The sequence below is a fragment of the Piliocolobus tephrosceles genome, chromosome 13 (genome assembly GCF_002776525.5).
Source record: "Piliocolobus tephrosceles isolate RC106 chromosome 13, ASM277652v3, whole genome shotgun sequence".
In the NCBI taxonomy this organism is placed as follows: domain Eukaryota; kingdom Metazoa; phylum Chordata; class Mammalia; order Primates; family Cercopithecidae; genus Piliocolobus; species Piliocolobus tephrosceles.
In genome coordinates this window covers 107666318-107683396 of record NC_045446.1, presented here as the reverse complement: position 1 = coordinate 107683396, position 17079 = coordinate 107666318, and the positions used below count along the sequence as shown (strand labels likewise).

General features: G+C 49.8%; 1 protein-coding gene across 1 annotated transcript; it reads right to left on the bottom strand.

The window, feature by feature from the left end:
* Nucleotides 1-681: 681 nt before the first annotated feature.
* Nucleotides 682-16049, bottom strand: IL10RA (interleukin 10 receptor subunit alpha). Its single transcript, XM_023208333.2, has 7 exons — nucleotides 15868-16049; nucleotides 13812-13932; nucleotides 12678-12856; nucleotides 8763-8932; nucleotides 8029-8179; nucleotides 6467-6588; nucleotides 682-3445 (listed from the first exon to the last, which is right to left on the bottom strand). Exons 1-7 carry the CDS (start codon nucleotides 15932-15934, stop codon nucleotides 2519-2521), a joined length of 1737 nt encoding a protein of 578 aa, XP_023064101.1. The 5' UTR covers nucleotides 15935-16049; the 3' UTR covers nucleotides 682-2518.
* Between the last annotated feature and the right edge of the window lie 1030 nt (nucleotides 16050-17079).

The following is a 17079-nucleotide window of genomic DNA, read 5'->3' as shown; positions in this document are numbered from 1 at the left end:
TTTTCATGGAGGGAGCAGGCTGCTTCTAGAATAGAGTGCAGATGACTTCCACACTTAGGAGAACCACCGCTGCGACACACCTCCTGGGTGACGGGAGCCAGGGACAGGGCTCCGAAGACAGAGCTCCGGGGAGGTCCGGTTTGCTGTCTTCCTGGAAAGGAGGGATTTCCAGGTTCTTCTCTCCACACTGTCAGAACTCATATCCAAAACGTTGCATTGTGCTTTCCACCGTTTCCTTTTCTGTCTTCTGAAAGAGCCCCGCTGCATACTCCTTATCGCTTTCATTTTCACCTGCTTCCAAGAAAAGCTGTCCATTTCTCTTTACAGCCTTAACAGCCAATGACAGCTATGTGCACATGGGGACCACCACATGCCTGGCACCATGTTAAACTTTTTATGTGCAATTTCATTTAAACCTCACAACATCCCCATGGGGAGTTGTCAACTCCACATGACGAGTGGGGAAATGAAAACCTGGAGAGGATAAGTAATGCACCCAAGGTCACAATACAGGTAGCACGAGGACTCCCTGGGTCTGTCGGATTTGAGCCTGAGTCCTCAGCCCTGTTTCCTTAAAGTGACATCACACATCCCACCCATTATTACCCTCCTCATTATCAACAACCGAGTCCTCCATGAGCCACTGTGCCATCAGCAATCTGACTGGTTTCACACAATTCCTGCGGTCTTGACAATTTATTGGAATAAAAACCATGTATCATTCATTGACAGAGTTTTGTGTTCAAGGCACATTCATACCCATTTCCTTAGCAGAACCTCACATCCCTATGGATTAGACAAGTCAGTCATTATTTTGCAGATGAGGAAACTGAGGCTGCAAGAGGATAAGTGACTTCCCCAAGGTCACACCCCTGGGAACAGCAGAGTCGCAGAGTCAGAGCTAGAACTTCAGGGCTCCTGAGATATCTAGAATTCTTTCACTGTGCAATGCTGCCTCTCCAATAAATAAAGGAACAAAATAAATAAATAAAGCTTTCAAGGGAACCCATAGGAATCCTCCCTCGAGCCTGTCTCCAGAGGGAGTTCAGTTGCCGGACTGGCACCTAAGAGCACTCTGGCAGAGGGGTAGGGGTCATGGCTGGATTCCCTGGGCCAGAATGTGTTTTCAGAATGCTCCAGAGAAAGGCAGGGCTCAGAGATGACTCTGGATGGCACGCACAGGCCTGTCCCCTCACAGCTTCCATGCCTGTGGACTGAACTGCCTTTGTTTGAAGACAGATTCCAAATGGCTTATGGGGAGGCAGGGCCCATAATGCCCCCTTCTGGGGCCGTGTCTGATACTGTCTTGGCATGACACCATGGACTCCCGCTGGATCTGTTAGCCCCTGGCATGAGAAACAAGCCAGCTTGGTAGTCCATGGACAGTGTCTACCTTCTCCCAGGGCCAGCTTGGCTAATACCCAGCAAACATGGAGGACCCCCTAAAGGTGGAGTCCTTATTTCGCAGAAGGGGAAATTGAGGCCCTCTGACAAGTGGCTAGTCCAAAGTCACACAGCTGAACACCAAGAAGGCAGGGACCCCAGCCCAATGCCCAGTGGCTTATCCTCTGGGTCTGTAGCTGGACATAAGCAGCAAACACAAGCACACGCCTCCAACCCTGACTCTCTGGGGCTGGCATGAGCTGGTGCCCAAGCCCAGAGGCTGCCCAAAGGGCTGAGTTATGACCAATACCAAAAACCACGGCTTCTCTGGAACTTGTCAGCAAGACGGTGGGGCAGCAGGGTGGGGATGTGAGTGGCTTGGCCACAGCCAGTGTCCCAGGGGGTGCCACTCCGTTTGCTGGAGAGAGGGAGATATTTGCAGATGGGCTCCACAGGTACCCCTAGAGGGATGGGTTCTGAGCTGGAAGCCCCATCCGGGGTCTCAGCTCCCTTTGTCTCTCCCCAGTGAATCATTATGATGCGTTTGAGTGTCCAGAAAATATATACCTTAAGATCTTCCAGTGATAGGCTTCCTTCCATGTGACCATCCCAGAGATCAAACTCGGCCTCCATATCCTCCTTTTTCCCCTAAAAACCAAGCCAGCAGCAAGGCCCTGAAGCTTCCATTCCCATAGCCCTTCTTCCTGCTGGAGGCCCTGATGCTTGGGTGGCCTAAGCTGGGAGGTCTGGCTCTGAGCTGACTTCAACCTGGCGGCCTCACCACAACTCCAGAAAGCCCCATGGTTCCCCTTAGCAAGTAATCCTTTATGATACAGGAAAGAGTTCCAAGGAGGGAGAAGGTCCCTGCCTTTCTCAGCTCTGCCAGAGTCTGCAGGGCCTCAGTCAACGGAACAGGTCGGTGCCCCCCACACTCTGCACTTGCTCAGTGAGTTGAACTCCTCCTGCCCCAGGCATCCTGACCAGCCCTGCAGGGCCTGACAGGGGCCGTCCCCAGTGAACTTGCAGAAAAGTGCCCAGACTGCCTTGTGCCTTACTTCAGCCTTGGTTGCCCCTCCTGCTGGCCCAGGCAGAGAAGCAGGCATGGTTAAAATCAAAAGCAGCCTCTCAACTCGAGTCACTCACTTGAGTGCAGGCTAGAGATGAGGGGCAGGGTGACCAGGTCTGAGTTAAAGCTGCCCAGGAGACCACCTGGAGCTGCCACACAGCCTAGAGGGGCAAGGTCATGGGCAAAGCTCCAGTCAGATGTTCCCAGGTCACTGCAGCTGCTCAAGGCCAGGAGTGACCATTCCTCAGTGGGCTGGTTCCACTGTTCAGTTGGGGCCCCCGAGGAAGCCAGAGTCATTTCTAGGGGATCCTGTTTCAAATAGCCCTTGGCCAGGGCTGGTGGATGCAAGCCTGCCTCGTCATCCAGGCACTCCCTGAATTTGGGCCCAAGGCCACCTGTCAGGGGCAATTCTTCCTCCAGGCAGCCTGTCTTGGTTGCCTTCTCCTCAGCGCATCTGGTCTGCCTCAGGTAGCCCCGGAATACCACAGCAGTTGGGTCTTGCTCCGCAGGCACCTCAGGCTCTGGCGGACTGTCGTGGCCCAAGGCTGAGCCACCCTGTGTGTCCCCAGCCTGGCCCTCAGAGCTTTGAACTAGGCCAATGCCACTGTCATCCTGGCCCTTGCTGTCGCTCCCCACCTGCTGCTCCCAGGTGGGCCCAGTGCTGGGGCTCAGGCTGGGCTCCTGCAGGCAGATCCCGCTGTCCGTGCTATTGCTGCTACCACTACTGCAGCTGTCGCCCAGCTCAGGGGGCTCTCCGTTTCCCAGCGTTCTGTCAGCCTGGGGGTGAGGGTCAGGGAGGAGGAACTGGGGCTCCTCAGTCTGCAGGGATGGCTTGGTACTGCCAAAGCCACTGTCCGTGCTGCCATGCAGGTCCGAGTTCCTCAGCTCTGGTGATACCTTCAGGAAGGCCTCCTCATCAAGCGGGTGGATGGTGTCTTGGATTTCTGGGGAGGGACGCTGGCTGATGAAGATGAAGGCGCTGGGCTTCTTGAAGAGCTGGGGAAGAGAGGACAGAGTGAGAGAGGTGGGAGTCACCTTCCAGCACCCATCCCAGTGCTGCCGGGGAAGGCCAGGCCCAGGAGGAGAGCTCAACGGAGGGGACTGCAGTCTTAATTACACTGCAATGTGTTCTGTTTTGTTTTCAAATCCAGCTTTCCTCCTAATGCTATTCCCAGTTTGGCTCAGTCCAAATACATAAGAAGTTTGTATTCTTCCGCCCAGATGGAGTAACAGGCAGAACCAGGGTCTGCTGAGCATGGTGAAAACTATCAGGTGGCTCCATCCACAGTGCTTTTCAAACCTGAAAGCAGGCTAGACCCATCTAGAAGCGTGTTTCAAACTTTTTTGACGATGACTCAAAATCAGAAATAAGTTGCATAATGACTTGCATATATACCTGTATGTAAATAATTGAAACCAGTTTCACAAAATAATACTCATCATTATGAGCTGTGCCACAATATTTCTGCAGTTCTTATTCTATTGTATCCTAGTCTACGCCCTCCTGCCCATTTCATTTTCTAAAATTCTGGATGTGAGACACCAAATTAATTTCTCTATTCCCTGAGTCATGACTCACACGAACACGGTGGCTGCAGTGTGGGGCAGTGGCACAGGTGTGGAACTCGCAGAGAAGAGGCTGCTCTCCGTTAATTGCCAAGGTTTTTAAGGAAGTCACATAACCCCTCTGCCCTAGCCACACTGGTGTTCTTTCTGTCCCAGAACACATCAAGCACCAGACTGCCTCAGGGCCTTTGCACATGCTCTCCCTCGTGCTTGAAATGATCTCAGCACTTTATATGGCCGTGTCCTGTTCATGGTTTAGGTCTCAGTTCAGATGTCACTTCTTCAGCAAAGCCTTCCTGAATACCTTGACTAAACCAGTACTCCTGCTACTCTCTCCACATTAACCCTGTTACTTCTTCCTAGCACTTTGTTCCTAGAATTATTTTACTTGTTTGTTTTCTGTCTCTCACCATACACACACTCACTCACTCCACATTCCCAAAAGAACGCAAACTCCTTGAGGGCAGGAACTATCTAGTGTTGTTTACTACCCTGTCTCCAGAGTCTAGACTGAGCTGGCACACAGTAGGCCCTCCTAAGGTCTGCCGATGGTTGACTCAAGGTTGCACAACCTTGAGTCAAGGTTGCACATCTGCCCTCATTTCCTTGGTACATGATGATTCAAATGCAGCTCTGATTGGTTGAGTCCCTATTCCTATCACATTGTTTGGTGATTTAGGATGTGTCCTCTAGAGCCAGACTTCATGGGTTCAAATCCCAGCTCTGACTCTTATCAGCTTTGTTACCCTGATCAAATTACTTCCCCTCTCTGTGCTTTAGCTCCTCATCTGTAACATGGAAATAATGACAGAACCTGCCTCCTTATGTTGTAGTTAATGTGTCTACAGTGCTTAGAACAAAGTGTGGTACATAGAAGGTGCTCAATAAATATATGTTGAATTAAACTTTACCCTCCAATAATTCTGTAAGAGAAATACTATTACCTCTATTTCCTAGAGGAGAAAACTGAAGCTCAGAGAAGTTAAATGACTTGCACAAACAGTAAAGAACACATCTGGAATTCATCCTCAACTGTCCTGATTTGAAATTCCTTTCTTGTCCAATAATACTTACCTTGATGAACTGTTGAAAGATCACGTCAAACAAGCTAATGAACGAGAACAAACTAATGAATGTGCCAATGCTCTGTGCATTAGAATTTATTCATGTGGTGATGACTACGATCATCACATGAAGGGAACTGTGTTATATTTATCCTGAAGAGAAAAAACCCTCAAGGACAAGTCAGTTCTGTGATCCAAAAGTACAGAAGGGGCAGGGTGCGGTGGCTCATGCCTGTAATCCTAGCACTTTGGGAGGCTGAGGTGGGCGTATCACCAGAGATCAGGGGTTCGAGACCAGCATGGTCAACATGGGAAAACCCCGTGTCTACTAAAAACATAAAAATTAGCTAGGCATGCTGGTGGACACCTGTAATCCCAGCTACTCAGGAGACTAAGGCAGGAGAATCACTGGAACCTGGGAGGTGGAGGCTGCAAGTGAGCCGAGATTGCGCCACTGCACTTGTCTCTCTTCTTGTTTTCCCTAGAGATCCCAGGATCCCTCTGGAGATTCCCCTTCCAGTTGTGGGGCCCCTGCCTTGCAGACGGAGCTGGGTCCTTCCCAGCTGATCCCTTGGCCATCATGCAGTAGTGCCAGCTATGGGGGCTATGGTGGGCAACCTTCAATGTGGCCTGAACTCCAGGCCAGAAACAGGCCGAGGTTTGGAAAATGCTGCCCAATCTTTGCAAGCTGAGTTTTGGAGGCTGGCTTGCCGGAAATGTATCATTTGTCAGTACAATGTAGCAAGATGACACACTCTGGGAGGGGAGGAGGCCTTGGCCTCCTCCATGAGCCCCTCCCTGCCCCAGCCCGCATCCCCTCTCCACTGGCCCAGCATCCCCACCGCCCCCCAGCGTCCTCTCTCCTCTGGCCCACTCTGACAGCAACCCAAGGACCAGCACTTCTGGCCTTTCCTTCTTTCTCTGTTGTGGAATACCCATGGCCACCAGCTGTGGGAAAGTGGGCTCCATCCCCGACGCTTCCTGGTTGTGTGGCCCTGTGTGTGTAACAATCTCTCTGTGCCTCAGTTTCCTCACTTGTGAAAAGGGGTTAAAACTGTGCCTCATTATCAGAGATGCAATGCACAGGGGCTAGTCCATGGCCAGCTACTAGTAGATCATACCAAAATGGCTTGTGGTCATTGAGGTTTGTGATTCCATGTGTCTTATCTGAGCTACTGGACGGCAACATTCTTGGTACTCGGCTTCATGCTCACTTCCTCCCTCTGTCCCCACAGTGCCTGATGAAGGTATCTCCCAATTACATCAGGGCTGAGAGCAGAGGCGAGCTGAGGCAATGGACTGTCTGGGAGGAAAAGAGCTCCCTGCCCTCCTGGAAGCTCTGGTGTGGCTGGGAAGGATGGGGCAGTGACCTCCTTGCGAGACTCACCAGGACCGTGGGCAGCTTCTTTCGGCGCCGCACATACAGCTGGAGGGCCAGGCAGTAGGCCAGGGCTCCGGAGAGTAGCAGGACAAAGGCAAAGAAGATGATGAAGTTGGTCACGGTGAAATCTGCAGGCCAAGAGAGATGTGTTTGTGGCCTGGCCCCATGGAGCATGGTGATTCTGGTCACAGGACTCTGGTCCCATGAAATCCATTGGCCACTGTCAGGAACCATTCAGTGGCCCAAGGCAACCTACAGGCCACAGCTCCAGATGAGTCTAGGTTTCTGCGAATCCCCACCTGGTCTTCCAAACCATGCCCTGAAGGATTCCCTTAGGAGATGCGCTGACTGCTTCCAGCTCTCTGCACACGACTCTCATCACAGCAAACAGAACAGCGAGGCAGGATGGTACAGCAAGTAAGAGTCGAGGCTCTGGGGGCTGCTAGATCCGGGTTCAAGTCCCAGCTTCACCACTTACTAGCTGTGCAATTGTGGACAAATTACTTACTCTCTCGGAGCCACCAACCTCATAAGGTGGTTGTGAAGTACACAGCACTGACCATGTACCAATACCATGAGATTCTTTTAACTTTTATACTTATAGGAGGTAAATACTATCATCAGCACCATTTTTACAGATTAGGATCCTGAAGCACATAGAAGTTAAGTAATTTGCCCGAAGTCATATACCTCAAAAGTAGTAAAGCTGTGATTTGAACAGAACTATTTCATGTATCAGTGAAAGAATGTATGAAAAACTCTTAAGGCTGCCTGATACCCACTTAGTGCCTTACTCTGCATTGAGACTTAAATGACACTGAGCTGTTGAGCGTCCTTCATAAACTGAAATTTGTTGCAGATCTAGCAGGAGTCACTTTCGTCTTTGCCAGACCCTGCCCACACTGGACTGGGCCCTCCCAGAGCACTTACTGTTGGCCTGATTCACTGGGTGCTGGACATCTCATCTGCTGTCCAGAAAGAGTTGCTTGTTACAGTCTCCTCTGTGCACACTGTATCTCCCCAGCCGGGACGCGAGATCCTCCTAGGCAGGACCACGGCCTCCACGTCCTCTATTCTCTCCCTCCCCCTACAGCCCCGGCACCTGACTGACAGCCTGGAGCAGTATTTGCTGACATTAGCAGCTCTGGTGAGAAGCGGAGCAGAGTAGGGGAAATAAGGAGAAGCCCTTTTGTATCCCTGGCTCTGAGGAAGAACAGCAGAAGACCTTAACAACAGGAACTAGCACAGCTGACTGAAGATGGCCTGGGGGAGGGGGATGTTGTTGGGAAACATCGCTGTGCTCCAGTGGGAGGACCCTAGATCACAAGAGACCTGGTTCTGCCACCAAGTCCTAGCTGTGCAACCCTAGGAAGTTGCTAATACTGAGCCTCAGTTCCCTCATCTCTAAAACGAGGACAGTAGGACCTCTTTCCTGTTAAGGATGCAGAGTTACATGAAGCAGCACCTGACACAGTGGCTGGCACCAGCTTCCTGGGTGCACGCATTTTGGATTGCACCAGGCCCTCCCAGTCTCCCTCCCCATGCTGAGAGCAGCCCGGCTGACTCACACTGCCTGGTGAGGGAGACGCACTCCTCTTTAGACCACATCCCCTTGTTAGTTCGGGAGGTGACAGATGGTTTCACCTGGACACAGAACTCTCCCACTTCTCCAGAGGTTAGGAGGCTGAAGTTTTCATGTTTTACTTTCTTGTGTGTGAACTGGAACAAAAATGATAGCAATTAACAAAATCATTTTATTTCACGGCACACAGACACTGAGAGCTGGCGGGCCTTTAGAGGTGATTTCAGCCAAACCCCTTCAGTATCCTTTGTGTAACAACCCCCACAATTACCAAGGCAGCACATGATCTCTGTAATGACCACAATTTTATTTTGTATTTTAAAAGAAAAAGCAGCGTTTGATAGATGCTGAAGATCTTCCCAGAAGGCGCTGAAATCAACTGTGGTGGAGAGGAAAGAGGGTGGATTTTGCAGATGCCAGCTCTCCCATACCAGGGGTGCCCTCTGTTAGCTTACAGAGCCTCTCAGAGCCATATTGCTTCATCTAGAAAGGCTCTGGGGTGCCCAATTGACCTAGTAGGCAATGCCTTTGAGGAGCATCTCACAAGAGCATAGCTCTGAGGGCTGAGGTGGGTTCTGCTCCCTCCTCTGCTCACCTACCATCCCAGACCGTCCCTTTAGTCCACAAGCAAAGTTCCCAAGGGCACGCAAGGGTGCTTCCAGCCCAGGGGACAGGGAAGCCAAGGGAGCTCTGATTCTGGGGCCTTGGGGAACTCCATACCGTAAAGTTTCCCGGCACCTTGCGAACGGCAATCTCATACTCTCGGAAGTGACTGAAGATGCTTTCATATGTGTCATTTGCAGGGGCCATCTTGGGCCTGGGGGGCTGAATCTTCCCGAGGATGAAGCCATTGTGGATCTCTAGCTTCACACTGCCAACTGTCAGAGTCACTAAATGGGGTGGAGTGGGGGGGGGGGGGGCAAAACCGTGAGACCTGAGGGCTGAGGAGGGCTTGGGTGTCCCCCCAGACTTTGCCTCCAGAATTAAGCTTAATTAAAACCTAGGCCACAGGTTTGTCAATGCAGCAGAATATAAGGGCATCTTGGGGAGCACATTAAAAATACATATACCCTAAAATCAGATGCATCAACCAATGGAATATGATGGAGAGCCCAGAGATAAATCCACAATTGATTTTCAACAAAGGGGCCAAGAACACACAATGGGAAAAGAACAGTCTCTTCAATAAATGGTGTTGGGAAAACTGTATATTCACAAACAGAACAACGAAAATAGATCTTTGTCTCACCCCTTACATAAGAATCAACTCAAAATGGATTAAAGACAAATGTAACACCTGAAACTATAAAAACCACTAGAAGAAAACCTGGGGCAAAGTTCTAAGACGTTGGTCTGGGCAAAGATTTCTTGGATACGATCCCTAAAGTACAGGCAACAAAAGCAAAAACAGACAAATGGGATTGCATTACACTAAAGAGCTTCTGCACAGCAAAAGAAACAATTACTAGAGTGAAGAGACAATCTATGAATGGGTGGAAAATATTTACAAATGTACATTGAATAAGGGGTTAATATCCAAAATATACAAGGAACTCAGAATACTCAACAACAAGAAAACAAATAAACCTGTTTTTAAAATGGGCAAAGGACTTGAATAGACATTTAAAAGAAGACATACAAATGACCAACAGACACATGAAAAAATGGCCAACATCTCTAATCATCAGAGAAATGCAAATTAAAACCACAATGAGATACCACTTCACACCTGTCAGATTGGCTGTTATCCAAAAGATGGAAGTAACAAGTGTTGGCAAGGATGTGGTGAAAAGGGAAACCCTTGCACGTTGCTGGTGGTGAATTTCTCAGCCATTGTGGAAAACAGTATGGATATTCCTCAAAAATCTAAAAATAGAACTACCATGTGATGCAGCAATTCTCACTACTGGGTATGTATTACTTAATTAAGAATTAAGTAATAGAGTGCTTGGGATTTTCTTTAAAATGCTAAAGTAAATTTCATGGGGGGATATTGATGACCCTCCCCACCACCAATTACTTTAAAATTGGCCTAGTGTTTGCAGTTACTAAAGATACCGAAATCAGTGTTTGAAGAGATACCTGTATCCCCCGTTCACTGCAGCATTATTCACGGCAGCCAAGATGTGGAAATGCCCACCAACAGATGAATGGGTTTTTAAAATGTGGTATGTGTATACAACAGAATCCTGTTCAGCCTTGAAAAATGGGAAACTGAGGCCTGGCCCAGTGGCTCACGCCTGTAATCCTAGCACTTTGGGAGGCTGAGGCGGGTGGATCATTTGAGGTCAGCAGTCCGAGACCAGCCTGGCCAACATGGTGAAACCCCATCTCTACTAAATATATAAAAGTTAACCAGGCGTGGTGGCACGTGCCTGTAATCCCAGCCAGTCAGCAGGCTGAGGCAGGAGAATCTCTTGAACTCAGAAGGTGGAGGTTGAAGTGAGATGAGATCAAGCCATTTCACTCCAGCCTGGGTGACAGAGCAAGACTTTGTCTCAAATTGAAAAAAAAAAGGAAACTGTCATTTGGGACAACACAGATGGACCTAGAGGACATTGTTAGCGAAATAAGCCAGGTGCAAAGAGATAAATACCATAAGATCTCACTTAGGTATAGAATCTAAGTAGAACTATTTTAGAATTCGATTCATAGAAGTAGAGAGTAGAAGGGGTTACCAGAGGCTGGAAGGAGGCAGGTGGGGGAAGTGAATAGGGAACAAGGAGATGGGTAGCAAGTTACAGTGAGACAGGAGGAATAAGTTCTGGTGCCTATTGCATGGCAAGGTGAATGCAGTAGTAATAATGGACTGTATATTTCAAAATAGCTAAAAGATAATATTTTAAACGTTTCTGGTACAAAGAAATGTGAACTATTTGAGGTGATAGATATTCTAATTACCTTGATTTGATCATTCCACAAGGTATACATGTATTATGTATACATAACACTGTACCTCATAAACATGCAGAATTATTACTTGTCAATTAAAAATAAAACAAAAACTTTTTTTATAAAATGTTTTCAACACTTTACTGTTTTGTTTTTGTTTATTTGTTTGTTTTTCTGAGACAGAGTCTCCCTCTGTTGCCCAGGGTGGACAGCAATGGCTTGATCTTGGCTCACTGCAGCCTCTGCCTCCCAGGTTCAAGTGATTCTCCTGCCTCAGCCTCCCTGAGTAGCTGAGACTACAGGTGCATGCCACCAGGCCCCGTTCATTTTTGTATTTTTAGTAGAGATGGGGTTTCACCTTGTCAGCCAGACTGGTCTTGAACTCCTGACCACAGGTGATCTGCCCACCTCAGCCTCCCAAAGTGCTGGGATTACAGGCGTGAGCCACCGTGCCCAGCCCAACACTTTACTGTTAAGCATAATATTTATGGTAGGTGTGTGTAGATAGATACCTTTCTACAGGTTAGGACATTTTCTTTCTACTTTAACTTTGCTGAGTTTCTCTTTAAATGTCGTTTTCTTTTCTGAATAGTTAATGTGATAAATTGCATTGATTACATCTTTATGTAGAAATTTCGGATAGACACAAAAGTAGAAGAGAATATAATGATTTCCAAAGTCCCAGCTTTAGTAATTGCAAACACTAGGCCAATTTTAAAGTAATTGGTGGTGGGGGAGGGTCATCAATATCCCCCCATGAAATTTACTTTAGCATTTTAAAGAAAATCCCAAGCACTGTATTAGTTAATTCTTAATTACTTAAGTATGTATCTCTCACGTATCACACCTTTGTAAATATAACTACCATGCTGTTATCACCTGTAACAAACAAACACCTAATAATATGCCCTAAAAACCATTTCATATACAAATATGGCAAGTTCCTCAAAAATGTCTTTTTATAATTGCCTTGCTCAAATCAGAATACAAAGAAGAACCAAATATTAAAAAAAAAAAAAAAAAAAAAAGATGCCCTGGGCCCATTCAAGACACAGTTAGCTTGGATTTCCGAGCCTGGGCCCTGGAAATAGGTATTTGAAACACCCTTGCTGGGAAATGCTTCTGCACCAGCTGAGCAGTGCCCTGTGAGCAGCCAATGACCTCCCAGACCGTTGGCTCTAACTCTGAATCCTACAGCAAGGTCTCCGTGCACACAAAACTTTCTTAATCCCAACTGGTGGGATGCAAAATCCCATTGAGTTGGGGGCTTATCCTTTCCTCTTACCTCTCCAGAAAGGGATCCGTAACTTCTCCTTAGTAGCACTTCCCATTTCAAAGGGATGACCCCTGGGTGTTCACCCCTAAAGAAGCGGGGCCTCACTCGAATTCTGCCTACTGCTTGCTGCCCTGTGCTGAGTGTTCATGGGTTCGTTTCCTCTCCCTGAACCCTCCCACAAAAAAGAAGTTCACAGGCCTGGACCTGATGACTCAGCTGCCCCAATCCACCCCAAGACCTCTCTTCTGTAAGATAAACAACTCCAGTTCTCTTTTAAATTTTAAACAACTTGAGCTATATTTTATCTAATGTTCTCCAAAGTCCTGCCCTGTTTGGGCAACTAGTTCTCCAGCCAGGGAGCCTGGCTGACGTGGTAAGCGATGGTAATAGACAGAAAAGCTCTAGACTAGAGTTCCTGGCTGGAAGGGACTTCAGAGACATGTTCTAAGTCAAGGGAGGAAAAGCACCTTCATCCACAGAGAAGCGGGTGTTGGTGACGGTCCAGTTGGAGCGCCGGCTGCCGTCCACAGCACGCACTCTGGCCTTGTAGCCATTGCTGCGGTACAGGTCCAAGGTCACTGCGGTAAGGTCATAGGACAGGGCCTGGCTACAGTTGGAGATGGAGTTCCAGGACTCTACTCCATACCTGAAGAGATACCAGGTTAGGCACTGGAAAGGAGCCTGTGCTCAATCCTACCTCCTTTAAGGGAGATGCAAGAGGCCAGGAAGAGAGCTCCCACAGTGGGAGAAACTGGGACAGCCCTCAGGCTATATCCTCTAGTCCACGGCAGCTCATTGTGAGGGGTCTCCCTTGGTCCTGGGACCCTGTACCAATTTCCATGTGGTCTAGAAGATTTTTAAATAGGAACATGAGTAGTCCCAGCTCTTCCAGAAAGCCTTGCTAGCTCCTACAGCACAGCCCAGTCTCTCCCTTCTCATTGTGTTTGCAGTTATTAGGGTTCCCCTGTTGTCTGGCTATACTGTGGATGCTTCTCCTGCTTTTCCAGTAAGACAGAAAAGCCTTGAAGGCCGGAGGTGGTGGCTCACATCTATAATCCTAGCACTTTGGGAGGCTGAGGTGGGTGGATCCCCTGAGGTCAGGAGTTCGAGACCAGCCTGGCCAACATGGTGAAACCCCATCTCTACTAAAAATGCAAACACTAGCCAGGCATGGTGGTAGGCTCCTGTAATCCCAGCTACTAGGGAGGCTGAAGTGGGAGAATTGCTTGAACCCAGGAGGCGGAGGCTGCAGTGAGCTGAGATTGCACCACTGCACTCCAGCCTGGGGGACAGAACGTGAAGCTGTCTCAAAACAAAACAAAACAAAACAAAACAAAACAAAAAAAAAAAAAAAAGAAAAGCCTTGGTGCAAAGGCTTGTCTTACTCTGGAGTGAGCAAAGGCTCTGGCCTTTTCACCCAGAGCTCCGGGCACATTGCTTAGCACAGGAGTCTCAATCAGTACTTGTCAACTGCTGGCTTTGTGTCAGGGGCCCTCAGGCACTCACTTCATTAACAAGGCAGGTATCTTCCCACACTAGGGGAGTAGGGGACTAGGCGGGGATTCACTCCTCCCTCCCCTTCGCTCTTCCCCTTTCCTCACCTCAGGAGCGCCACTTCATAGCAGGTACTTTCAGACTGATTTGGGATGGGTGTCCAGTGGAGGATGTGGTGGAAAAATTCTGCTTCAAACCACACAGACGGCGGGCTGGGCAGCTCTGTCCCTGGGGAGAAGAATGTCAGTACCACAGCTGGGAGGGCCCACCCCCAAAGGATGAGGAGGAGGCTGGGGATGGTGGCAAGGAATATAACAGCTACCATTTCTTGAGTGCTTTACTATGAGCTGAGTGCTGGGCTAAGTACTTTACATATGTTCCATTTAATTAGCACAGTAGCCCTACACAGCAGGCATTGATGATCCCAATTTTATCAAAGAAGAAAGGCAGGTTCAGAGAGGCTATGACTCACCTGAGGCCAGTGGAGCCACTAAGGGGCAGAGTGGGCACATGAATCCAGATATGTCTGATTCTAGAGCTAGTGTGTCTCCCTAAATCACTGTCCTGTGCTGTCTGTGATCAGAAGCTGCAGTGGTGGCTGAGAAGAGCCAAGTTGAGTCTGATGCCTCCCAGGGAAGAAGGCAGGGGCCAAGGGCTGAACAAGTTGGCAATAAGCTCTCAGATGTGTTAGTCCCTGGCTCTGCCCAAACCCTGTCTCTGCTCTAGCACTATTCCTAGGCTTGGCCCCATCCCCACACCTGGTCCCCACCCTGACTTGGCCCAGGCTCCAGCTCAAAGCCATCTCATTAAGTACACAGACAGCCCGCTTGCTGACATCTGCCTGCTTCTCTTCACAGGTCTCCTGGGCTCCCCAAGCTAAGTGCTTGCCTCATTCCTTAGTTTCTAGAAGGGCTTTGCCTGTAGCCAGATGCCCAATCCCTGGCTGGGCAAGGACAGATGGAATAAGTCAGCTCTGGCTCTACACATGACTGAGGACATCCCCACAAGTGCTGGCACCCGTAGCTCCCAGGTGAGATACTCAATACCAATTCCTAGCTCCACTCTCCCTTTACCCCTAGTACACACCATTCACCATGGGAAACAGTGCTGAACCCATTGTCTTCTTTGTAAGAATGCAACAAACATTTCTACTTTAAGAGTCTTGCTGATCAAGCAGACTGAAGTATGTGCAAGGCCAATGGCTGGTTGATTCCCCTTCTCCTTGACCTCTGAGTTCTCTCCATTTGACAGCGACTCTGCTCCACTGCCTAGTTTTCTAACTTCTCGACATCTCTCTAATCATGCACCTGTTTTTTATTTATTTATTTTTTGGGGGATGCTGTCATCTGTCTCTTGCTTTCTTTCTTATACCGTCTTTGATCTTCCCGTCAGTGCCTTGATTTCGAAACATTAGACGGAAAGTGAAAAACGCAGGGAGTCTTTGTGGTGTTTGGGCTGCACGTCCCCGACTCAGCTCTCGATCACGTGAATGGCTGACTGCATGTTTTACTTTGTATTTTGGTGTCATGAAGAAGCAGTTTCGGTCATCGCTCTCTGTCTCTGCTCTTGATCCTTCCAACTCCGGGCTCTTTCATTCTCTCTCTGGGGTTTACTTTTCTTAGTTGCAGAAACTTTGCCAGAGAACTGCCTGGGTTAGGAGCCTGAACTAAGGGAAGAGGGAGGCAGGTGGCAGTGGGAGTGAGTTGGGGGGATCAGATCGGGGAGATCAGGGAGGGATGAAGGTGAGATGGGAGGAGAACAGAAAGCGGTTAGTTGAAAGACTAAGAGAAGGGAAAGTCAGAAGATCAAAATTATTCCCCAAGGGGACAAGAAGTCCCGTCATTTGAACCTAAACAGCGAAAAACCTAGATCTAAACTTAAGGCTCATGGAGAAGTGGGTGGAAGATGAGGTTTGCGGGGTGGGGGTTTGGCCTTGTACATACTTCTCTATCCTTCCCAATCCGTCAGTTCCTGTCAGCCTCAGCCTCTTCCACTTACACAACAGGTAAGCCTGAGATCCAGGTTTGCCAGAGTAAGGGAGCCCGGCCCGGCACCCCTCTCCCCAGAGGGCCAGCCAGCCAGGGCTCTCCACTGGATGGAGAACTTTAACGGAGCGGGCGCGGAGAGGGCAGGGCAGGGAAGGGCCGCGTCCCAGAGCCTTACCATGAGCGTCTGAGCCAAGGCGGCGACTGAGGAACGCCGCCAGCAGCACTACGAGGCGCGGGAGCATCCTGGGCACGCCGCATCGTCCGGGGCCGGAGCCGAGCCGGCCTGCGCGCCTCCAGCAACCCTTGGGCTGGGACTGACAGCTGCGCCGTCCGCTCCGCCCGCGCCCAGCCGGGCTGACGTCCGCGGGGCGTTGTCTACAGACGCCCCGCCCCCGAGGCCGCGGATGGGGAACCAAGTCCCATAGGGAGCCCGCCCGGGGCAAACCCGAGACTGTCCCGGGGCGGAAGCGGGCTCCGGCCACCCCTCCTTTCCCTTGCCCCTGGGCCTCCAGTGCCTTCGGGTCAAAGTGGTCCGGGTAGCCCGGCTGGCCGTGTGTGTGTGTGTGTCCGTGCGTGCGTGTGCAAGTGCTGGGGAGCAAGAGGCCAGGCACAGCCTCGCCCCTGAGTGCGGAAGGTCGGGTGAGGGCGTCCGACCCGCTTTTGCTGGGCGTGCCACGGCTTGGCGTTGAAGATGTGGCCGCGGCCGCTCCAAATGGGGAGGAGGTAGTTGCAGGCGCTTGAGGGCGCCAGGACGGGGTTTTGGGTCTTGGCGTTGCCCCAGGGCCTCCGTGTGGGGGTCTGAGGACACTGATGAATGAGTACTACGTAGTCACCTACCTAATTGTTGGAGGGAGGTCTACGACTAAGCAGTTTATGCAGACCTGCCCCCAAAGTCCCAGGAAACTGAGAGGCCCAAGAAAGAGGCTTTTAACCAGCAGCTTAACAAGCTGAGCCTCAAACCGCGATTTTTTTTTTTTTTTTTTTTTTTTTTTTAGACAGTCTCGCTCTGTTGTTACCCAAGGTGGAATGCAGTGGCGCGATTTCGGCTCACTGCAACCTTCGCCTCCCAGGTTCAAGCGATTCTCCCTGCCTCAGCCTTCCGAGTAGCTGGGATTACAGGCATGCGCCACCACGCCTGGGCTAATTTTTGTATTTTTAGTAGAGACGGGATTTCACCATGTTGGCCAGGCTGGTCTCGAACTCCTGACCTCAGGTGATCCACCCTCGTGGCCTCCCAAAGTGCTGGGATTACAGGCGTGAGCCACTGCGCCTGGCCTTAAACCGTGTTTTAAACTTAGTTTTTCTTCTTTCCTTTTTTCTCCCCGCCCCCCTCCCCGGCCCTCAAGATATCACTTTGAGATAAACTGTGTGTATGTTACCTCTCATC